Here is a 23,860-nt window from a genome sequence, read left to right as displayed (position 1 = left end):
TTGGTCCTCCAATAATCGGTATCGGCGTTGAAAAATCATAAAATCGGTCGACCTCTAATACCAACCCAAATGGTCAGAGAGCCGTATTCTGTGGCAGGGCTCCTGAAAACAAGCACCCACAGGGCATCAGCATTTCTGACAGGTAGTGCAGTGCCAAATAAACAATGCCACCCGGCGACAATACACGTTCTACTTCTGCAAAATAACAAGTCAACCGGAGCCATGGTCTCAGATTTTTCAAGGGTAGAATTCCAGGATACAAAAATAAAAATTCGAGGAGTCATGATATTAAGATAAATCACAAAAGTGACTTTCCCCTGTCAATGATTGAATACAGATTGATAACTGGAGATGCAGTGATAATTTTTACATTGTCACAGCAAGGCCCGATCATTGTCTCACATTCAACGTGACAAGGCCCGACTGCTCTGCAGACCCATTCATTTGTGTGCAGAGATCATTCCGCTTGCCGTACAGCTCACTCAAACGACTGCTCTCCACAGTCAGATTCAAAACACTTCTATACATTTGATGTGGCTTTTCGACCTCTACTTAAGCATACTGAACTGTGGAGGCAGATGGAGAGAGAGAGAGAGAAGAGAGACTAATCAAAAGTGTTCTGGGAGATGTATAGGAGGTTTGAAGCAGGCTCTAAGAGTGCAAAAGAGAGACTAGAGATAGCTAGAGACAGACAGACATGGACTAATGAAGAGTGGGAGACTAGACTGGGAGTCAGTTGGGAGGATGAGGCTCCCAGTCTAATGAATGGAGATCGAACAGCAGCAGAAGGGTCAGCAAGTGCTCAGAGTCTGCAGGCAAGCACTGAGCAATGACATCACGTGTAGCAGTGGGTAATTAGTCAGCATTGCAGAGCAGCAGTGGGGTGGAGGAGAGGAGAGTAAAGGATAGAATGGAGGAGAAGGTGCATGCACACCTGCTTAGATACGATTCTCTGCCAGAAGGAGCTGTCAGAATCAACTTTTGAACGTGCTACTGCAACATCCAGTGTAATGTTTCAAGTACAGGAGACGGGGCAATTTGGCCACGTCAAGATCATTCTATTCACAGTGTTACATCAAACCCCTGGTGGAGAGCATGCTGGAATTCACCCCACAGAACAACAAGTAGTGAGCAATAGAGTAGAATATTGCGCTGCTGCTCAAAGCCTACTTACAGCAATTAGCCTATAATGTAAACCCCATGATATTAGTCATTTGACTGATTGTTTGCAGATCAAAAAAATGACATTTTATAGCTGCTGTCTATGTGTGCATCAAACTGTATCTCGTAATAAATTCCTATTTCTGTGTGTGTTTACACGTTAAAGTGGGTCGAGGGGCAGCAATGCAGTCTCTCTCCCCCGTATGGATGAGGTGCCGCCGCTGCTGATGACTCACCGTTTACAGCTTGATCATTCCACCCCCCCATCCCCACATTAGTGAAATAAACATTAGTGACAAGAGAATGATTTAGGCAAGAGGACGTATGACAAAATAAAAGGTTAAAATCATGTTAGCGTTGGAATCATTTAGCTATTTGAAAGTCCATCACCAGTCACCCGCGCGGCTATTCATTAACTCTTTAATAATCGACTTGTCCCCGCTTAACCCCTCCAAGTACTGTCCTATTCTGCCGACACTGTGGTTTAAAATTAGCCCTCTGGACTTCACTCGTGGTGCAGGTGGTAAAATGATTTGGGCAAAACAGCTGAGGCTACATGATCTCCGCAGACAGAGAGAGGAGACATCTAGAATAGCTTCCCCTAGCAGGCATCCATCTTTATAACAAACGTGCTATTTCTAGTTCAGTAAAAGTCCTCCAGCAGCCCCAACAGCACACATTTTAGTTGTAGACTGGCACAAACATACCTCATTCAACTCATTTAGCGCTTGACAATTATTTGACAAGTTGAATCAGGTGTGCTTGTCCAGGGCTACAATAAAAATGATTTCTGTTTGGTGTCTGGAGGAATGGAGTCGTATTAGACCAGGGTTCTCCAACCCTGTTCCTGGAGAGCTACCCTCCTGTAGGTTCACTCCAACCCCAGTTGTAACTAACTAACCTTATCAACCAGCTAATTATTAGAATCAAGTGCACCATGCACTAGATTAAGGGTTGGAGTGAAAACCTACAGGACCGTAGCACTACACAGCTTATTCAAATAACCAACTCATCATCCAGCTTTGATTATTTGAAATTAGCTGTGTAGTGCTATGGCAAAAACCAAAACATGCACCCGGGGGGCCCAGGACCGAGTTTGGGAAGCCCCGCTATAGACAGTAGCAAGAAAAGTTTTCATTTGACAATCTTGCCCTAACAATTAGGAAACATACTTTTGTTTTCCATCAGCATTCTGCGAAAAGTCTACCAGAGATTCTGTGTTAGACATAGCCTTGGTTTCAAAAGATAACGATACTAGCAAGACTGACACAGCTTAAAAAGTACAGGTAGGTTCAAAAACAAAACACCATGAAATCACCAATAACCAGAGACAAACCCAGAAGTGATCAATCAACTACCCTGCTGAAGGGACTTTAAAGCCAGAGATAACAGGTAAATCAATCTGCAGGCAGATGGGTATTGCAGCACTCCCACGAGATTTATCACCAGATAAATGTAGTAGCACCCAAAATATGTCTACTGAACAATAGTGAAAGAATGAGCGGGCAATCTGAGAAGATTCAGGGATTGCATTAGCTTTCAGAAATCAAAACGCAGACCATCAATCTGCGTTTTAAACCGTTTCACCTGCGTTTTAGATTGAAAGTGGCAGTGTTTTTTTGCTTTGATAGTGATTAGGGGTGAGCTACTATAGTTGCATTCAGCAGAAAATGGCTACAATTTGATCAGATGACAACTGAAGTGCAATGCTATTTTGGCTAGCAGCCACACAAGTATATTAGCTTTTTTTGCAAAAGATTATGCATGGCCATCATATTTCAAATGTTTATAAAAGAAAGTAGCCAGTTAATATTACATTTTACCGGAGAAAAGAACACCAAAAAAAGTAGCTACACATCAGTCTGAGCGCTGTCTGCTGATAGAATGGCCGTTCCTGAGTGCAGGAAATTGATTGGTCTGACGATGAGCCAAGATTTCTCATCCGAGTGGAGAAGCGCAACGAAAGCACAAAATGAGTATGAAGATGAGCAGAAATGACAATTAGAAGCATTTCAGAGCTGCGTTTCACAAAACACAAGATATTTCTTACATTTTTTATCTTTTGTTTCCTGTGTGAAAAACAACTCTGCATTAACGCAGGTAAGGTAAGATTGGCAATAATATTATTGCTCAGGAGCAGAGCTTTTTAAAATTCAGCTTATACAGACGAATATGGTTAAGGGACAGAAGAACAGTCTGTTCAGTGCCGAAATAATAGGGAGAAACATCCTTGGGAATTATGTTACTGGTTCTAGTAAAAGGAGAAAGATTGTGGTTACAGTGTAGAAAATAGCCTTGTGGAGGTCTGGTGAGTACATATAGTATTCTGGCCTAAATATAGTGTGACATTCAAGGGTTATAGGAAGGCCTGCTCCCTTTACAAATAAAATGTCAATGCTGTCCCTAGTAATACTGTAAGCAGCAAAGAAAGCATATTTTTCAAATAAAAAGTTGGAAGTGGACAAAAGATTAGTTTAAGTACTGGGATTTAGAATGGAGAAATGGCCTAATAACTAATTAGCAATCCTCTTTCGATTGTCAAGCTGGCAGTAATCTTAAATGACGGCTTCATTTCCTGGGCCAATAGTGAATGAGCTGATTGAAATACATGTGTCAAAAACTCTGGGGCACCCAGCCAAGTAGTGGAGCTGCTGCACTGCACACGCTGTGGAGGAAACAATGTGGAGCTATTCTAGCTTATCAGGGGCAGGGTGTCATGTCAGAATGTGCCCAATTCAATTGTCTACCAATATTCACGTTCTGATTGTTCTGACTGTGTTCTGACTGATCGTGACATGTACATTTCTCTGAGCCTGAAAATTGTCACAGTTCAATAATTGCACGCGCGTCTGCTTAGGTGGATGGCTGTGTTTGTGCGGATGTCTCTCCACACCCTCAATTAGCTAGCTAGCATAATTCGTGGTCAAGCTGATCGAGATGGCTTGTTGTCAGAGGTGTGCAGTTGTAGCTTGTTTGTATAGCTAAATAAACCCTTAGTTAGCTAATTAAGGCCGAGGGGGTGGGAGAGACAGCCGCACGAGCTCAGCCATCCACATAAGCAGACGTGCATGCAGTTATTGAACTGTGACAATTTTCAGGATGTGAGTAATTTTACAAAATGACATCACAATCAAGCAGAACAGTCAGAACAATCAGAAAGTGAAAAGGAGATTTGGGAACATTTTTACATGACACAGGGAAGGGCACTACTACAATAGTTTCTGAACATGCACAAGGCCCAACTCAAATGGACAGATAACCCTACCTGATCTGACCCTCGCTTATCCTTAATAAAACACCAACTGTCATGACTACTTACACTAAATTGTCTCTAGCTGGCATAAAGTACCAGTCAAAAGTTGACACCTACTGGTTTGGTTACTACATGATTCCATATGTGTTATTTCATAGTGCTGATGTCTTTATTATTCTACAATGTAGAAAATAGTAAACATAAAGAAAAACCCTTCAATGAGTAGGTGTGTCCAAACTTTTGACTGGTACTGTAGATCAAGACAAAATAAATCGACCAACCACAATATCATACAAGGCATGGCCCTGTACAGATCCCCTGCTTTGTCATTACAAGTTCTACAAATCTTACAATTCACCAAAAATGCCCAAATACAAAGTGCTCAACAAATCCTTGCAATTGACACATGTACATTAAAACCCCAGTTGGAGCCTTACTCTGGCACTTTGACACTGAGCTGGCAGAACAGAATCCAGCTATGACTAGGCCTATATACTTCTGGCTGTTAATGGTCTTGTTTCAATACTCACTTAATAAAGGGCAGGAGAGGACATGTACCATAACGGACTGATCTAGGACATGTGGGATCATTCAAGCCTCAAGTATGAGTAGCCTTTCTGTTTGGCATTTCAACCGGTTGACACAGATGCTCAGTTTAGACGATGATCATTGTAAATTTGCTACTGGCACTGACGCTGTATATAGATCACATTCTCTTGTTTTTTCTTACTTTCTTATTTCTCACATTTCTTTTTTAGTTGAACTATTTTGATATTGAATACTGCACTGCTGGGAAGGTGTAATATTTTAACTCGAATAAAACAATGAGTTTTTAATAGTGAGCGAGTGAGGCTTTTCCTTTTTAAAGAATGTCAGCTATGAATATGATTAAAAAAATTAAAAAATGGATGAAATGGGGCAACCATTGTGCAAATCATTTAAATATTGTATATACTATAATGGTATGTTAACTCTAATACAAACCTATCTGATGTTCAAACCTACAAACCCCTGTGCCACATCTGAAGTTCAAACCAACAAATTAATGTGGCACAGGGGTTTGCAGAACCTACAAACAGATGTGGTACAGGCCATTCACTACGAGTACTGAAACAGTGCAGGGCACTGACTGTGGTGGATATGCAGTGCCATTTTAATCTTGGATCAAACAGAAAATCCCCTCCCCCAAGAGTTCACTCCAGGTCATGCCGGCGATTAGGCACAACAACTTCTATGTGGAGACTGGAGAGAGAGCAGTAAACCAATGTATGCAGGAGAGGCTCTACACAGGCAAGTCCCTGATGTAAAGTGACTCTGCACTTTTTCCACACACTTGGCATGGCCAGATCTGCTGAGTGAACAGAGGGGATCAGCGCCTACACACACAGGCAGGATATAAAGCAGACAACATGGAACGTCCCTGAGGAACGGAACAGTGGTGCTGCTTACCCACCTTTTAAAAATAGGATAAATATTGCATTGGTGGTAGGGACTAATATACACACACACTTTAAAAGCAGTGGCATTTTTCTAGATTAGCTGCTACAGGGAGCGAGACATTGCTGGGGAGAGCCCTGAGAGACCTGAGCCCCGGCTACAGCAGGAAGGAACTCTCGGACAGACTCTGGTAATGTGTTTTCAACCCTCGTCTCCAGGGCATGGCGAAAGGGGGATAAAAGCATGCCATGCTGCTGGAGAGAGGCAGAGCAGAACGGAACAGGCCAGCAGACCAGTTCCGGAGATGAGCTCATGTCTTGCCCACACCACAACGTTAAACCAGTTACTAGCCGCGCACACCATCCTGTCCTGTCCCCACATGTGGAACATTGACCTGCAGAGACTGGTACTGTGCCCAGGCAGACAGCTGGTCTGTCTGAAGCCTCCCTCCACGCACCAGAGGTGAAAAAAGAGAGAGAAAGAGATACACAAACCCAGGAATAGCTCAAGGCCTGGACCGGGTCAGTGCCACCCTCCCCCCGGCCACCTGTCTACTAGGACACCAGCTTTCCCAAGGAAGTGATGTCAAGGTGCTGTGGATGACACGGCCCAATGACATGCTTGCTAAGCAATGCATTTTTGCCATGAAACACTTTCATAACCACACGTGTCACTAGCATTCACAACTAGCATTCACAACTAGCATTCACAACTAGCATTCAAGAACAACAGATCTAATCCAAATGAAGAGTGATGAAGGTGAATTGGTTGAGAAATAGAATGAGGCGGTATCTACCGTCTACAGGTGACGTTTTCAATCGGGTGCAGAGTCCTTGAACGTCCCCATAACTTTCCCCGATTTTGCCTATTGCCTCTGCCCCCCGCAGTTCCATGAGCGACCGCAGGTCCTTTAGCGAGCAGCCAAAGTCCCCATGTTGGTTGGCCGTGGAGTTCTTCACTCCGCTGTAGGAGTTGTTTGCCATAATGTCCCTCTGCGTGCGCTCCGTCGGCTACAGTGAAAAATGGCGTCCCAAAGGGAGAGCTAAAATCCTCAGCGAGCGAGCCCAGCAGTAGTTCCCATAAACAGCTACAAGTCCTTCAGACGATGATGGTGGTGAAATGAGGAGACTCCAGGTAGAAGGACTTGGACAGATCAAAAGCCATTTCCCTCAGACCGTGGCCCTATTCTTTCATGTTGACCGAGGTTCACACACACAGACTCAGAGAAGACAGCATTCGAGGATCTGAAAGGAGAGAAAACGTACATTTGGTCATTCAGAATTCAAATGGCATGTTTAATTTCAATAATATACTAGCACTTATGAAAAAGTCACACTGATGATATAATCCAAACTATCAGGTAAAGACGCTTGTAGTCGTTCACAGCACCACTGAAAATAGACTGTAGGAACCACAGGTCACTGGCAAAGACTCAACTTGATATGCTATCCTTTTGAAGAGAAAATATTATACTTATTTGAGGCACACCGCCGTGGGAAGCAGTCAGCCATTTAAACTCATGGACAGACAGGGCTGACGTTATTCAACATGAGTATTTTCTTTGAGCCCTATGACAAATGTGCATAAAGGCGGCAGAATTCAGATATGACATCGTTTTAGCACTATCCACTAAGTTTGATCCATATCGCCCGCCGTAGTTAAAGTGCTAATAAATCAGAACAAACCCCCTTTCAATTTTTTTCAAATTACCAGCAACTTGAAGCAACAATTTGGATTATGTCTACTCTGCTAATATCCATAAAAAAACGACGGACAAAAAAATACTGACTTTGCACTATTGAGCAATGTACATGTAGTGGAAACTTAGCAAAACGAGTAATTTGTCGTAAGTGCATGAGGGCCGCCATCTTTATGCACCTCCGCTATTCAGTAATTGCCTTACTGTTAGGGATCAATTTGGCTGCCGACTAACTGACCCTCATTAACCGGTTAACAAACGGTTCAATTTTTCACAAATAGTAAAATGTGACAGAAAATACTATCAGAGATCTGTATATAATGACGAGATGCTTATTTCAGCGCCCTAACAAAAAGGCAGTCGTCCCAAGGCTGGAAGGCAGGCGACAGAAATGCATTGGGCTTGTTTTGATAAGATTCTGGCGAGAGCTGAACCTCTCACTTAGCCTCTTCCTCTCTGATACTATGCATGCATACAAGGACCGGACATTTTTCATTAAGAGCTTAATGGAAACATGTAACAATAGCAAGCCTATTGTGTTAGTCAAAATGCTATAGCCTTTATTTGAACATGCAACTCCTGTAATGAAGCAGCTAAGAAGTCATTTTAAAACATTTGCCAAAATGCAATTAGCTGGAAAGCAGCGTTCTAAACAGCACGCCTAATGCAAGAGGTTCCATATGTGACAGAAATCAACATCTCAGAAACTTAGAAAGAAGGGGACAATATATAACAACGACAAGGATGAGTTGCTTTTACGATTTTGCCTTCGGCTTGCGGACAACGAAAGAAAGTCGATATGAAAACCAATAGAACAGGAGAGAAATGCTGGTTAATGGCATCAGGAAGTCTTTATAAACGAATTGCCTCCACGTTTCTATGGATGGATTTTCGCAAGGCTACTTTGAAGCAAGGTAAGACATGCCTCATTATTTGAAGTAAAATGTTAAAAACTTTCAGATAATTACTGCCTCAAGTTCACATTGCAAAGTGGTGGGTGACGCACAGATAGCCTATGCACTCAAATGGCAAATGGGAGACGTACTTCAATTACGAGTTGAAATTGAGAAATAAAAATAGTTATTTTTAAATCGTGGCCATCAAAGTTTAAACACGCGATTACATGTAGAATATTTATTTGTTGCGCTTTGTTGACTGGGCTTACAAAAGCACGTTTCACTCCAGTGAGGAGCTACTCTGGCGCTCTCTGACAGGTTGTAAGATATTCCGCTCCTCAAACTAGGCTCAAACTATGCTGTACACGTTTGATAAATAAGATGCATGACGACTAACAAAAATACACACGTGCTAATTTAATTCCACACAGTTATGCAAATTAACCCATAGACCGATAAGCATGACCGAACAAATGTATTTTCAGGGGCTAGATTAACAGTTAACATCCCTACTTCCTGCATATTTCTCTCTATACTATAAACTAGAGGTCGACCGATTAAATCGGAATGGCCGATTAATTAGGGCAGATTTCAAGTTTTCATAACAATCGGAAATCTGTATTTTTGGACACCGATTTGGGCGATTTAAAAAAAAACATTATTAAAAAAACATTATTTTTGTACACCTTTATTTAACTAGGAAAGCCAGTTAAGAACACATTCTTATTTTCAGTGACGGCCTAGGAACGGTGGGTTAACTGCCTTGTTCAGGGGCAGAATGACAGATTTTTACCTTGTCAGCTCGGGGATTCAATCTTGCAACCTTACCGTTAACTAGTCCAACGCTTTAACCACCTACCTTACATTGCACTCCACGAGGAGCATGCCTGTTACACGAATGCAGTAAGAAGCCAAGGTATGTTGCTAGCTAGCATTAAAAAAAAAACAATCAATCATAATCACTAGTTATCGTCAACCATGTGTAGTTATTACTAGTTTATCTAGCGTGTCCTGCGTTGCATATAATCGATGTGGTGCGCATTCGCGAAAAAGGACTGTCGTTGCTCCAACGTGTACCTAACCATAAACATCAATGCCTTTCTTAAAATCAATACGCAAGTATATATTTTTAAACCTGCATATTTAGTTAATATTGCCTGCTAACATAAATTTCTTTTAACTAGGGTAATTATGCCACTTCTCTTGCAACAGAGTCAGGGTATATGCAGCAGTTTGGGCCGCCTAGCTCGTTGCGAACTGTGTGAAGACTATTTGTTCCTAACAAAGACAGCCAACTTCGCCAAACGGGGGATGATTTAACAAAAGCGCATTTGCGAAAAAAGCACAAATCGTTGCACGACTAACTAACCATAAACATCAATGCCTTTCTTAAAATCAATACACAGAAGTATATTTTTTTTAAACCTGCATATTTAGCTAAAATAAATCCAGGTTAGCAGGCAATATTAACCAGGTGAAATTGTCACTTCTCTTGCGTTCATTGCACGCAGACTCAGGGTATATGCAACAGTTTGGGCCGCCTGGCTCGTTGCGAACTAATTTGCCAGAATTGTACGCAATTATGACATAACATTGAAGGTTGTGCAATGTAACATGAATATTTAGACTTATGGATGCCACCCGTTAGATAAAATACGGAACGGTTCCGTATTTCACTGAAAGAATAAACGTTTTGTTTTCGAAATGATAGTTTCCGGATTCGACCATAATAATGACCAAAGGCTCGTATTTCTGTGTGTTATATTATAATTACGTCTATGATTTGATATTTGATAGAGCAGTCTGACTGAGCGATGGTAGGCAGCAGCAGGCTCGTAAAGCATTCATTCAAACAGCACTTTCGTGCGTTTTGCCAGCAGCTCTTCGCAATGCTTCAAGCATTGAGCTGTTTATGACTTCAAGCCTATCAACTCCCGAGATTAGGCTGGTGTAACCGATGTGAAATGGCTAGCTAGTTAGCGGGGTGCGCGCTAATAGCGTTTCAATCGGTGACGTCACTCGTTCTGAGACTTGGAGTAGTTCTTGTGGAGCGATGGGTAAATGATGCTTCGAGGGTGGCTGTTGTCAATGTGTTCCTGGTTCGAGCCCAGGTAGGGGCGAGCTATACTGTTACACTGGCAATACTTAAAGTGCCTATAAGAACATCCAATAGTCAAAGGTTTATGAAATACAAATGGTAGAGAGAGAAATAGTCATAATTCCTATAATAACTACAACCTAAAACTTCTTACTTGGGAATATTGAAGACTCATGTTAAAAGGAACCACCAGCTTTCATATGTTCTCATGTTCTGAGCAAGGACCTTAAACGTTAGCTTTTTTACATGGCACATATTGCACTTTTACTTTCTTCTCCAACACTTTGTTTTTGCATTATTTAAACCAAATTGAACATGTTTCATTATTTATTATGAGGGTAAATTGATTTTATTGATGTATTATATTAAGTTAAAATAAGTGTTCATTCAGTATTGTTGTAATTGTCATTACAATGTATTTATTTTTAATTCTTTTTTAATTAAAAATATGAATCGGTATCGGCGTTGAAAAATCATAAATCGGTCGACCTCTACTATAAACCCCACGAGAAGCACAGGCAAACAGATGTAGGTGGTCACTACAGTAAAACCAGAGCCAGACAAAATGTATTGTAGTTAATGTATGATCATTTATGTACCAACGCACATGTAGAGTTCTAGTCCATTCAACTGGTTATACAAGTCAAAATAAGAGCATTTCACTTAGCCTAACTGGAATTACTGCAAGAATTATAACTCATGAAACGCCCAGCTTCCTCCCACATAGTGTTTGGTGCTTAATGTGAAGTAGCTATATAGGCGAACACCCTTCCTACCTCCAGAGGAATCTCCATATCCAGAGTCCATCATCAAAATGTCCCTGCTACACTTATTTCAGTTGTGCAATAAAAAGCCATTTGACATTGTGTCCCCACTTTGGCTAGTGGCGATTCATTGGGAGATGGGGCTGGCGTGTCTCCACAACAGCTAGTGGCGATTCATTGGGAGATGGGGCTGGCGCTCACTGAATGATCATCTCAGAAAAAGCTCCTTTTTAATCTAATTAGACAATCTCTGGCATCATCTGGGAGATCCAGTCTCTGCTCTGCTGACCAAAGTGAAGAATAAAGCACAGCAGTCGTCAGCCTGTTTTAAGGACGATTCCATTTTGACTCATTTCTTAGAATCACCACAAGGAAAGGTGCCATGTTCGAAGCGGGTAGAGGGATGCACCAGAATAAGGAAGTAAAAAAACGTCAGGAAAGATGACATGTAAAAGGCAGCTTGTATGGAAAGACCATTCAAATGTGCAATGATGAAAACGACCCAACCTATATTGTCTCAAGGTTAAAATAGGACAGTGAATCCCCTAGGGCAGTGGTTCTCAAACGTCTACTCTGCAAAATAAAATAACTTTTCAAAAATGTGTTATAGCCATAAACTTGCACACCTGATTCACCTAGTCAAGGACTTGATTAGTTGTCAAGTTGGAATCAGGTGTGCTCGCTCTGGAATAGATCAAATACATGGAACGGCTGGGGTCCCAAAGGAGAGATTTTAGAATCCCTGCTCTAGAGGAATTTACCACTGTAGGGCAGGCGGGGGACGCATTTCCTACTCCCTCTCTCAAAGAGGTCACCAGCTGGGCAGTCGGTTTTATTCACGGTCTACATTAGTGTCTGGGTGTAACAATGAACTGAATGAGAGAAAAAGTAGTGAGCACGCTTCCCTTTTTCAAGTCAGATCGGGAACATAATACTCATAACTGCATCTGCATCAGGCCAAAATCTCTGCGTATTCTAAGATGCCCAGAAAATAGTGCTTTAATGAGGGCGCAAATGTGGTACATTCACACAATTGAAAAATGTAATTTCAGTAACTGGACAAATGAGAGCAACCCAACAAACCCACTACTTTCAGACTTGTTTTTGAGAAACTATTTGGTCACGTGTCAATTCTATTTTGGAGCCATCTGCCATGGAAAAGGGACAGGATTTATTATTCTTTACACAACATAATTGCAGGGCTGGTTGGAATTCTGAGGTGACATAAAATCTCATTTGAGAGGGAAATATCCATTTTGCTGGCCACAAGTTTGGGGTGAGGTTGAAACGTACACAGAGGTTTCCACCAAAATATTTCACGTGGTAGTGTTTTTTATAGTTGTGAGATGTGCGAAAACACAAAGTGAAACTTTTTACCATTGCCTAAGTAGAATTTGTGCTCAAATTTTAGTGTGGCCCATTTAGACAAGGAGGGTTGCAGTTCCTTATTGAAACTCTGGCAACTTGCATTCTGCCTGACATGAACGGCATCTTTCCACAACTTAGACAAATTCAAGTGAATTTCGACTGTGGCCCAGATGACTTACCATGTTAACTTGCCTATTGCGGTGTGTGACTCGCTCAATGTGTCCCCCCCCCCCCTAAATGGTCCTCTAAAAATGGTTGGCATATTTGAGTTGCCCTCAGCACCCAGCGAACACACATGTTCAACCCCAAAGTAATGGAGGCGGCCAGGCTCCATTTCCCTTGTCCTCACATCTCATGCTCTGAGCCTGTCCCCCTGCGAGCGGCTGCACCGCCAAGATGAAGGAAGTGCCAACATTTGCTGAGCGGTGACAGTTTCAGGTTGCGGAACAGATCACATGTCACAACAGTGGAAAATCATTGTGATTGGATCACCGAGCTAACAGCTGGCATGGTATGGTTGAACAACGATAGGAGCCAGGTTAACCCTTTGTGCACAACACCAGAAAAACCCTTACTAAGTAAGAGAAGACCAAAGAAATCTATTGGGGTTTCACTTAGAACCGTATACGAAAATGTTTGTCATAAAAAAGCCCAGCAGTTATTCCTTTCCAGGGAGCAGAAAATTAGATGTAACAGATCTCTATGGCCAAACGGTGCAAATGTTATCTGTTGATGGACTTCCAAGCAATTCTCCCCAAACTAAGGAAACCCTCTTGGTCATGGTTGGCACTTTGAACCCCTCTACATGCCAACTTATTCGTTGTGAGTCAAGGACAGCCATTCCAGGGATCCCTCTGCTATGGTCTTGCTGGTGCAGATGGGGGTATTTTTAGCATCCTACAGGCTACCCCTCCCTGTCCCCATTCCCCACTCTGGCCCCTGCTGAAGTGGGTCAGGGCGTGTAAATGTGGAGGGTACAAAGCAGAGGCAGGCACCCAGCCTTACTCATGTCATGCAGCATGGCTCAGTGCTATCAGCGGGCCACTTCACACCAGAGACTGGGCACTTCTCTACTCTGTGTTCTACATGACCAGCCTGCCAATTCACGACACCATGCAGAGGTGTCCCCGCCCGGCGTCAACTCTACAACATACTTCCTCTTCCCAGTGCTCTTCTGCTCATTTAATCGAGATTTGTGATGGTCTCTTGGGGGACATTTAAAAATCGTCCTTTGCGTCGCCACTTTCCCTTCTGTACAAGCAAATGGAATAAATTGAGCCTCTTCAGGGGTTTTAAAGGGGATAGAGGTAGATTTATAGAGGCTATGGTTGTATTTAACTTGTATGTCCTTCATTTTCAAGAGCAAGCCATCTTTGAAGTTGAGAGCCTTTGCGCTCCTTTTTTTAACTGACTCTGCTGGGCAGCTCTACGGCCTGAGGTAGGGGGGTGGGGGGGGTATAACATATTTTACGATATCCTGGTATTGATGCATGGACCAGTTTGGGTTTTTACTTTACGTTCTATAAACGGGATTTGAATGTTTGATTTGTTAAATGTGATATGCCGTGTGTAATGTCCATTTTGATAGTTTCTCCGCTACTTGAGTCATCTCTCTCCGGCACCACTTACCACACAGACATAGCACCACCCCGTCACTCAAGGAGCGCATTTGTTGTTGCTTGACCAGAGACACTAGCAACATATAATTACACTTAGTTTGTGTGTCTTACATTTGCAAACGGCTAGTTTGTCTTTTCTTAGCAAGTTGGGCCTAAATCATGTTAGCTGGCTAGCTAATAAATGTACTGGGTCAAAGCAAACGTAACAAGCTTTACAGCCTGATAATACAAGTGATGGTGTAGACCTAAATCCTCATGTTTGTGCAACAGTATCTTCTAAATCAAAGAGGTATACGTGAAGCATGAATGTTAGCTACGTGAAGAAGCTAAGAGAAATCATTCAATGTAGCCAAAGAATACAGGGTCCCCTAGGAAACACTTATCAACACTTGGTTCCAACCCTATTTAAATAACTCCTACCTGGCATTTTCATACTAAACACTGTATTCAAAGTGCCCACTATTATATTCTAACTATAGAATTATATAAATAATTATATTTCCATGATTCCAACAGTTCACCGAAGTGTTTTACTCTAAATAGCAAGTGAAATCGCAATTGTAACATATGGTTAAAAATAAGGCCTAAATGTTTTGCCCATGTCGTGCAGCCCTACGTGGCAGTGTAGAAATTATCTCAAATGGGTGCAAGAAATGCAACAAAAATATTTTTGTTGAATTGAACTGTATAAAATAATCAGAATGGAGAAAGAGCTATTGAAATATCTTAGAAAGTTTGTTTCCACCATAGGGTCACGCACTACTCATAAAGCAAATTCAGAACTTGTATAATTCTAAAACATTAAATACTGTCAAAAATGTGAGGGGGAAAAAAACATATTTTGCCATATCGCCCAGCCCTAGACTAAGGTCATGCTGCCTTGACATGTACTACCATTGTGTGACCTGCTGCCCCCACTATTTCTGATTCATCATGGGGTTTCCTCCTACTTAGGTAAAATGTTGTGCTCCTTGATTGGGTTTAAACAAATATGCTGGGTGGTCAATTGAGATTGTAGCCTACAGATTAAAAATGCATTGACCAGGCTAATTTCAAACAAAATAAGATTGTATGCATGTGTCTCTCGGCTATCCAACAGGACTGTTTTCTTATATGCAGACTGACACAGGGCTACTAACTATGACAGAAATACATAGGGTACCAGTCAAGTTTGGACACACCTACTCATTTCAGGTTTTTTTATTTTTACTATTTTCTACATTGTAGAATAATAGTGAAGACATCAAAAATATGAACACATATGGAATCAAGTAGTATCCAAAAAAGTATTAAACAATTGACAATTTTATATTTAAGATTCTTCAAAGTAGCCACCCTTCACCTTGCACACTCTTGCAACCTTTTAACCAGCTTCTTGAGGTAGTCACCTGGAATGCATTTCAATTAACAGGTGTGCGTTGTTAAAAGTTCATTTGTGGAATTTCTTTCCTTCTTAATGCATTTGAGCCAATCAGTTGTGTTGTGACAAGGTAGGGGTGGTATACAGAAGATAGCCCTATTTGGTAAAAGACCATGTCCATATGTGAAGAACAGCTCAAATAAGCAAAGGGAAACGCAGTCGCAAAAACCATCAAGCGCTATGATGAAACAGGCTCTCGTGAGGACCGCCACAGGAAAAGAAGACCCAGAGTTACCTCTGCTGAACAGGATAAGTTCATTAGAGTTCCAGCCTCAGAAATTGCAGCCCAAATAAGTGTTTCATAGAGTTCAAGAAAGACTTCAACATCAACTTTTCAGAGGAGACTGTGTGAATCAGGCCTTCATTTAATTGTATTATTATTTATTTTTAAAATTAACCTATTTAACTAGGCAAGTCAGTTAAGAACAAATTCTTATTTACAATGACAGCCTACCCCGGCCAAACCCAGACGACACTGGGCAAATTGTGGGCCGCCCTGTGGAACTCCCACTCACAGCCGGATGTGATACAGCCTAGATTCGAACCAGGGACTGTAGTTATGCCTCTTGCACTGAGATGCAATGCCTTAGACCGCTGCGCCACTCGGGAGCGGTCTAAGGCACTGGTCGGATTGCTGCAAGAAACCACTACTAAAAACACCAATAAGAAGACGACACTTGCTTGGGCCAAGAAACACGAGCAATGGACATTAGACTGATGGAAATTGTAAATGTCTTTGTGAGACGCAGAGTAGGTGAACGGATGATCTCTGCACGTGTGGTTCCCACCGTGAAGCATAGAGGAGGTGTGATGGCGCTTTGCTGGTAACACTGTCAGTGATTTATTTAGAATTCAAAGTAGGGCTGGGCGATATGGCCAAAATCTTATATCCTGATATAGGTCATTTCCTATCCTGATAATGACACATCACGATATAGCACATTTTCTGTAAATTCAATGAATAAATAGTGTATATAAAATGACCACATGTAAAGGCCTATTTTTTATTACATTTTTAATTATACTCAACAAATAAAATTTATTTGCATTTGATACCTTGGGTTGAGTGTTTGCACTCACTCATGAAACCCCTGTTTCTCGACCGTGTAAATTGCGGTCATGTCTTTGCAGATGTAAGTTGTAACGGCAGCTGTTACCTCCATCTTCGTGATTCTTTGCCATATGGTGTGCCATGGACAAAGGCCTCTTGCAACGTCTGAGTCAGGGGTTTGTTTTGAGCACCCGACTGTACTTTTTGGGGTCTTATCCGTAGACTCTCTCCGTACTGTTTCACATGATTCTTGCGTAGGTGGTAAGAGAGGTTAGTGGTGTTTGAGCCTGTTGTCGGGACCGGCCTGCGGCATATTTTGCAGGGGACGGTTTGGTTTTGGTTCGTGTCAAACCTTTCATACCCAAACCATGACAATGCGACCAAAGTAGCCCCTCTTAGGTACGATCTCCGTGCCACGTTCACTCTCCTCCATGTTTGTTTGTGTTGCAAATTTCCTTCCACACGTGTCCAATTGATAATAGGAAACGATAGACGTTTTCAAAGCACACAAAACCAGCATGGCTACCACAGCATTCTGCAGCGATACACCATCCCATCCGGTTTGCGCTTAGTGGGACAATCATTTGTTTTTCAACAGGACAATGACCCAACACACCTCCAGGCTGTGTAAGGGCTATTTGACCAGATGACCTGGCCTCCACAATCACCCAACCTCCACCCAGTTGAGATGGTTCGGGATGAGTTGGACCGCAGAGTGAAGGAAAAGCAGCCAACAAGCGCTCAGCACTGTTGGACTGTTGGAAAATCATTCCTCATGAAGCTGGTTGAGAGAATGCCAAGAGTGTGCAAAGCTGCAAAGGGTGGCTACTTTGAAGAAATATATATTTAATATATTTTCATTTGTTTAACACTTTTTTTGGTTACTACATGATTCCATGTGTTATTTCATAGTGAAGACATCAAAACTATTATTCTACAATGTGAAAAATAGTAAAACCCTAAATTAAGAAAACGCTGTTTATCTTTAATATCACCCTACGGCAATTTGATTAAAAAGAGAACACCTGAGAATGCCGATAGAGAAGGAAATATGAGCTTATGTGTCTGTTTAGACTCGAGCCTAATTGAGCCAGCATGAGTCAGACTCAACTTGCCTTTAAACCACAGTGTGGAATATCCTTGCCCTTACAATATTGAGGAGATACGCATCACACCAGAGTGAGTAAAAAGCAGCATTATACAATGTAGGCCTACTTAATAGTACAGCAGACTATATTGAGCTGCCCATGATAGCCTACATAGATTAATGTGACAACGGCTCCATTGCCTTTTACATAACCAATTGTGCCTTTTGCAGTAGGAGTCTCCGTCAGTAAGTTTCTATAGTAGGTCTTACAATAGTAAGACAAAAGGAGGATTATAGTGGTAATTTCTTAGATTTGATGCAGCATGTTAGATTTCCTGACAATTATAGACAATGTTCAACATGAGTGGGAAATACGGTTTAGCAGTTAGCCAGTTGAGTGAGCACGCATCAGGCAACCCCGCCAGGGTCCATGTCCACGATGAGTCTGGGATGCAGTGTCGACAGGGCGAAATCATTACCTGGAATAGACAGCACGTTGTCCGAAACTTTGTTAAACAGGATAATTATGTTACATCATAGTACCTACCTAATCCTAATAGTACCTATTCGCTAATAAATAAGCATTTTACACGTGTTATACTTTGACACCTGTCTATTCTAAATGCCATCAATATTAACTACAAAGTCTACTGCTGCTCAATAATCCTAATTTACAAAGAAATGTGTTACGACGAGAAGACTGAAATCCTATAGCTATCGTACTGAGGTAGTGTCGGCCTACCGATTTAATTAGGTTAAAACCTCTGACTGAACCACAACCACTCAAAGGCCTACTTTCCAAAACAACATAAGACCAGAGACACCAGAGACGGACTTAAAATCCTATTCAGTTCTAGTAGACTAATAATTAGTCAGCCGATCGTGAAACTCCTCATGAAACATTGGCATAGAAATCCTATGCAATACACAGAACATACACCTGTTTTAATAATTGAACAGGGACCAAAGCTGACCAATACCATGCAAGTGAGAAGGTTTATATTACTGTATGCTCAGTTTTAGTCTGCTGCACTGCTTCATTCTTGAGTGATAGACAGTTTTGGTTAAAACTACAGCCTCAGACACAGTCAGAGGTTGTTTTTTTTATGGCCAAAATGTGTGGATCTATAAAAGGCAAATGTCTAGAAGATAGAAATCTCACTCCTATTGAATGCATTCAGAATGCAACGAAATCTTGATCAAATTGACAGCAGTCAGCAGAGAGAACAATGATATTTCACATATCTGAACACCCTGACACCAAAAAAGCTTAAAATCATATCCTACACTGATATGGGTTAAAAACGTTATGTTATACAACTTGTCCAATGATCACCATACCTCTCTTACATGACTACAGCATTGTAAATTCGTCAAATATTATACCATGTGTATTGTGGATGCATATTAATGCACATGACTAGACTTCAATACAAGCGTTGCACAGATCAATGGAATCCCCAATGTTTGCAATTTGCTGATACAGATTCACAAACGATAAGTGATCGTAATCCACATGGTCAACCAGCAGCGTTCATTCGAAGCTCAGCATTCAGCAGAGACTAGAATGCATTGCTGGCTAAGTGCAGCACGCCGGGTGCCATTTAATAGGATAAGGACTGATCCCTTCTGTTAGACACCAAAACGTGATAGCTCGTTGCCTATCACACTGGGACCAGTACATAAGCTCTGCAATAGAAAAAGCATTTGCATTTGCACTATCTGTAGTCAAGGTCAAATGATTGGTTACGTTGCCTTGTCATAACGTGAACAAATAATCACGTTCGAGGTTGGTAGCTAATGGTGGCACACAGCGAAAAGAAAGCATGACAGGATAATGGATCTGTCGTAGCTAGTTAGATGGATCAGCTATGGACACTGCTACAACTAAATAGATATACCGGCGGTAATGTAACTTGTTAACGTTAGCTGTACTAAGTTGAAATTTCGGCATCTCAGCTGGCACCCAGAGTGCATATCAGTATGACAGGTTTCAAAGACGGAGTTCAGACAGAAGTACTAGTGGCTAATTTAACGATGTGTTGCGGCGTAGCTACCGTTGCAAAACATGTAACGTTAAAGGTAGGTTGGCCAATGTTAGCAGCTGGTTCACTAACGCTTCACCTAGCTAGCTACAGTATATCCTTCGTTTAACTGGATAGCGTTAGCTGTCAGTCAGGACTGTTACCTAGCTAGCAAGTTAGCTATGTCACAAGTCAACCACTGGTTACTACTCTCTAGCTAGCTAACGTTAGTTAGCTAACCAACTGGGCACCTGACTTTAGAACCGACCGGTGCAGTGGAATAACACCATGGAATAATTTCAAGTGGAGTACCCGTCGTAGTCAAGGCTTAATGTTAGGTAGCTAACCGGCAAAATGTCCAATGTAGCCAAGCAAAATGTAAGGCAACTAACGTTCATTTTCAATTGAGAAATTGTAACTTGTGTATAAAATGTAACAGTACCATAAAGCAACGGACGTAGTAGTCCTTTTGCGGCAAGAAAGCTAACCAAAGTTACGCTAACCTAACGGTTACAGGTTATAGACTCATTATGGAGTGAGCACACTGCATGTGTCAAGTCAACTATTAGCCAACTAACGTTACGTTAATAACAAGTTTAGGCTGAATAAAAATAACCCAGCAATTAAGATTCCGAATTAATTAAATATGAGTCCGAGTCGAGCAGCATGGCTGGACTCAAATAACGTTTACATATTTCAAGTCGTTTTCACCACGACTTTTGCTTCTTCTTCACTCCTTAGTACAGTAGAGCTTAGGCGTCAACCTCCACCTCCTGTCCACGAGCTCCTCCAAAGCTAGTGTGTGCAGTCGAACCCATTTCAAAATAACGTTACACCGCTAACGTTATTTAGCTACACAACTTTTCAAACACCAAGTCACCCGCGAGTTAGTATTTTCGCACATTACAATACGTTGGAAATTCCATTAACTTGTCAATAAGATCCTGTTCTGGAAAACGTTAGGTAGGTTAATGTCCGAAGCAAATTGTGGTGTAAAGAACAAGAAGCTCAATGTCAGTTGTTCCATCTTCTTACCCAAATAGAAGCTAGCTTGCAAGCTAGACATGAACTCACGAGCAGCTGCACTGAGCTAGCTAACGTTTACCGTTAAGCTAAAACTGTAGTAAGGATATAAAACCAAACCGGTTCGCTATTGCTTACCAGAATCAACGCTTGGCTTGTGTCCATGTTGTTACTTATGGAAATGTATATTTGTGTGCAAAAAAAAAAAATCTAACAAAGTACTTACTCCGTTTTCCGAATATTACCTCTGAGACCTTCCTCTCTTTCCCTCTCCTCAGTATATCACTACAGACTGCCCCTCTTTCCCGATCTGTAGTAAAAATCCCGCCCACTACACTGTCACAACATCGCAAGGGACATGTGATTCACGTCAGGGGGATGGGCAATAACTCCAATGTAGATCCCCATTGGCTTAACCAACAAATCAGTCGCCCGTGGAAACGGTTACGTCATCAATTCCGTTCACGGATGGAGATCCTCTCGCACCCACTCTTTGCCCGGTCTTACTTTATAAAAATCTGATGCATGCAAAGATCCGTTCTTACATCGTATGATTTAACCAGCATTAAATGAGCACTGACATCTGTTTATTTGTGTGTGCATCTCCCTGGCCCTGTCGGTTGTGTAGCTCCACCCACCTTCTCGGCGGCTAATCAAACCTGACGTCATTCTTTCCATGACGTCGCGATTTTTCTATGTATTCAATGCTTTAGTGTTTGATTCTTCAGCACAAAAGGGTGAAGGAGCGACACATTCGTTTGAAATGGGCTACAGAATCTGCCTATTATATTGCAGTAAAAAAATAATATATATATAGCACAAATCAAGTCTGAATCACAAGTACTGACTATCTGAATAGCCTACTGACACACACACACAGCATGCATTGCATTGTACACCAAAAGCTGTTCTGAAATAGTGGCACCTTGTTCTCTTCCAACACTGCAGGACTTACTCATATTATACATAAGGCTAAAATTTCAAAGTACAGAGTACATAACATCTTGCACTAAACTTCAGCATATTACATTTTCCCACCCTGGCTCCCAAGGCTTAAGTGTCATTAATCTGAGTTTAACAATGAAGCTCTACATTACCTCTGAGTCAATCCATTGATAGTTGTTAACTTCAGAAAGCGGGGTTGTTCCTGGAATGAGGGTGTGATATCAGGTTGTAAACTGGTTGATGTCACATTTCCAGAGGCACACAGGAGATGCCATGAGAGGTGCAAGAGAGCTGTGTGTGTGAGCCTCGGTGGACAAGGTCGCCCTTGAATGTGTGTGTACAGTACATGCACTTCTGTGTGTGTGTGGGAGTGTGTAGGTGCACAAGTGTATGTGTGTGTGTGTGCAAGTGTGTGCGCTTGTCATTGTGGGCATGCGTGTGTGTCGGAGTGTGTGTGTGTGTCTGCGTGTGACGTCTGGCTACCATTGATCTGTGTATTCTCTGAACCCATTATCTGACCCATATTGATCTGAGCATACATAATGCTGCATAATCTCTGCCAGACTGGCTCTATGATTATTACGTCAAAGCAATGCATGCAGACCTTCAACTGTGTAAAGAATGCACATATTATTTGACCGGGATCCATAGCCATATATTAGCTACTCTTCACTTAACGGGTCCAATTTTTGAACACAAAAAACATTGCTGCACTTCTTCAATTTACCACTCTGGATTTATAAACAGGAGAAAGAAGTTTTTTAAACGTTGTGTAATTTGGACCTAAATGTGGTAATGTTCAATCGGTAGCTCTGAATCACAAACCAGTGTTAGGGAGGAACAGAACAGAGAGAGGGGAAGGAAATGAACACAACATAAATATCTCCAGTCCTCCATTTTCAGTGTCCCTCTCAGCCGTCTCTGGGACTGGGTGTCAATGACCACTGTTGATTTGAAGTTCAAACCAGAAGCATTTCACCACAGGAGTTATGCAGCTGATATCTTTTCAAAAGTAATATGTAGGCCTCATGAGCCACATGAGGCAAGCAAACAAGTTTCCTTGCAGACCTTCCAAATCTTGCGGAGCTGTGGGAAAACGCGTATCCTATTTTTATGTGTGCCAGTTTCCAGTTCTCTCTCCCCCTCTCTCATACACACACAGTTCAGCTTTAGAGGCTCTCATTTCGGGCCTCTCCGATTGGAGGCTTGTAGCGTTGTGCCCGGCCCTCGAGCAGATGTCCCTCTAACACGGAGAGCAGAGCAATTTTGCTTGGCTACGTCCAAAATAGCACCCTATTCCCTATATAGTGCACTACTTTTGTCCAGGGCCCATAAGGATCTAGTCAAAAGCAGTGCACTATGTATGGAATAGGGTGCCATTTGGGACACAGACCTTCCCTTTCCACCGCAGGGCCTAGCTGTTTCACGCTATGGGTGATGATGTCGCTGGCTGCCATGGAAAAAAGAGAGCCACACTTCAAATTTGATGAGGTTGAGTGCACACACACACACACACACACACACACACACACACACACACACACACACACACACACACACACACACACACAGATACTGCAGAGACAAAATTAAGCATGCCCACACACACATGCTTGCCCGCCCGCCCACCCTCACACACACACACACACACACACACACACACACACACACACACACACACACACACACACACACACACACACACACACACACACACACACAGGTGTTTTGGGACTATGAGAAAGTCATTAGGAATAGTTCATTAAAAGTTGGGTGGGTAAATCAAATAAGAGCATGATTTATTGCAGTGGAGGATGCCATCCATTCTCTGAGCGTCTTTCCGTAACATGATTTGTTCTCCCATTACTAGCAAGCTAAACAATGTTTGTAGTCGCTATTGTTTATCTAAGTATGACAGCCAATGAATTTGAATTATGCTCTGTGCTAACATTCTGCATGTTTGCTCAGTTGAGCTCACTTTAACAGCGGTTAAATCCATTTAAAGACTTTGGGAA

The 23,860-nt window shown here is 42.0% G+C and overlaps 1 protein-coding gene across 4 annotated transcripts in view; it reads right to left on the bottom strand.

The window, feature by feature from the left end:
- Positions 1–21,234, bottom strand: part of LOC120032174 (plasma membrane calcium-transporting ATPase 1-like) — a 54,403-nt gene extending 33,169 nt beyond the window's left edge. For 3 of the 4 annotated variants that reach the window (XM_038978149.1, XM_038978151.1, XM_038978150.1), the window contains exons 1-2: positions 21,127–21,234; positions 6,648–7,095 (exon numbers count right to left, since the gene is read on the bottom strand). In XM_038978149.1, the coding sequence (XP_038834077.1) occupies positions 6,648–6,834 (187 nt within the window). In that variant the 5' untranslated portion in view covers positions 6,835–7,095; positions 21,127–21,234. Of the gene's footprint in view, positions 1–6,647; positions 7,096–21,038; positions 21,105–21,126 lie in introns of those variants that run through there. The other variant, XM_038978148.1, reaches the window with a different exon arrangement.
- Positions 21,235–23,860: the final 2,626 nt, after the last annotated feature.

The sequence above is a fragment of the Salvelinus namaycush genome, chromosome 38 (assembly GCF_016432855.1).
Source record: "Salvelinus namaycush isolate Seneca chromosome 38, SaNama_1.0, whole genome shotgun sequence".
In the NCBI taxonomy this organism is placed as follows: domain Eukaryota; kingdom Metazoa; phylum Chordata; class Actinopteri; order Salmoniformes; family Salmonidae; genus Salvelinus; species Salvelinus namaycush.
The sequence above is the reverse complement of the archived record's forward strand: the minus strand, read 5'-3'. Positions and strand labels throughout refer to the sequence as shown.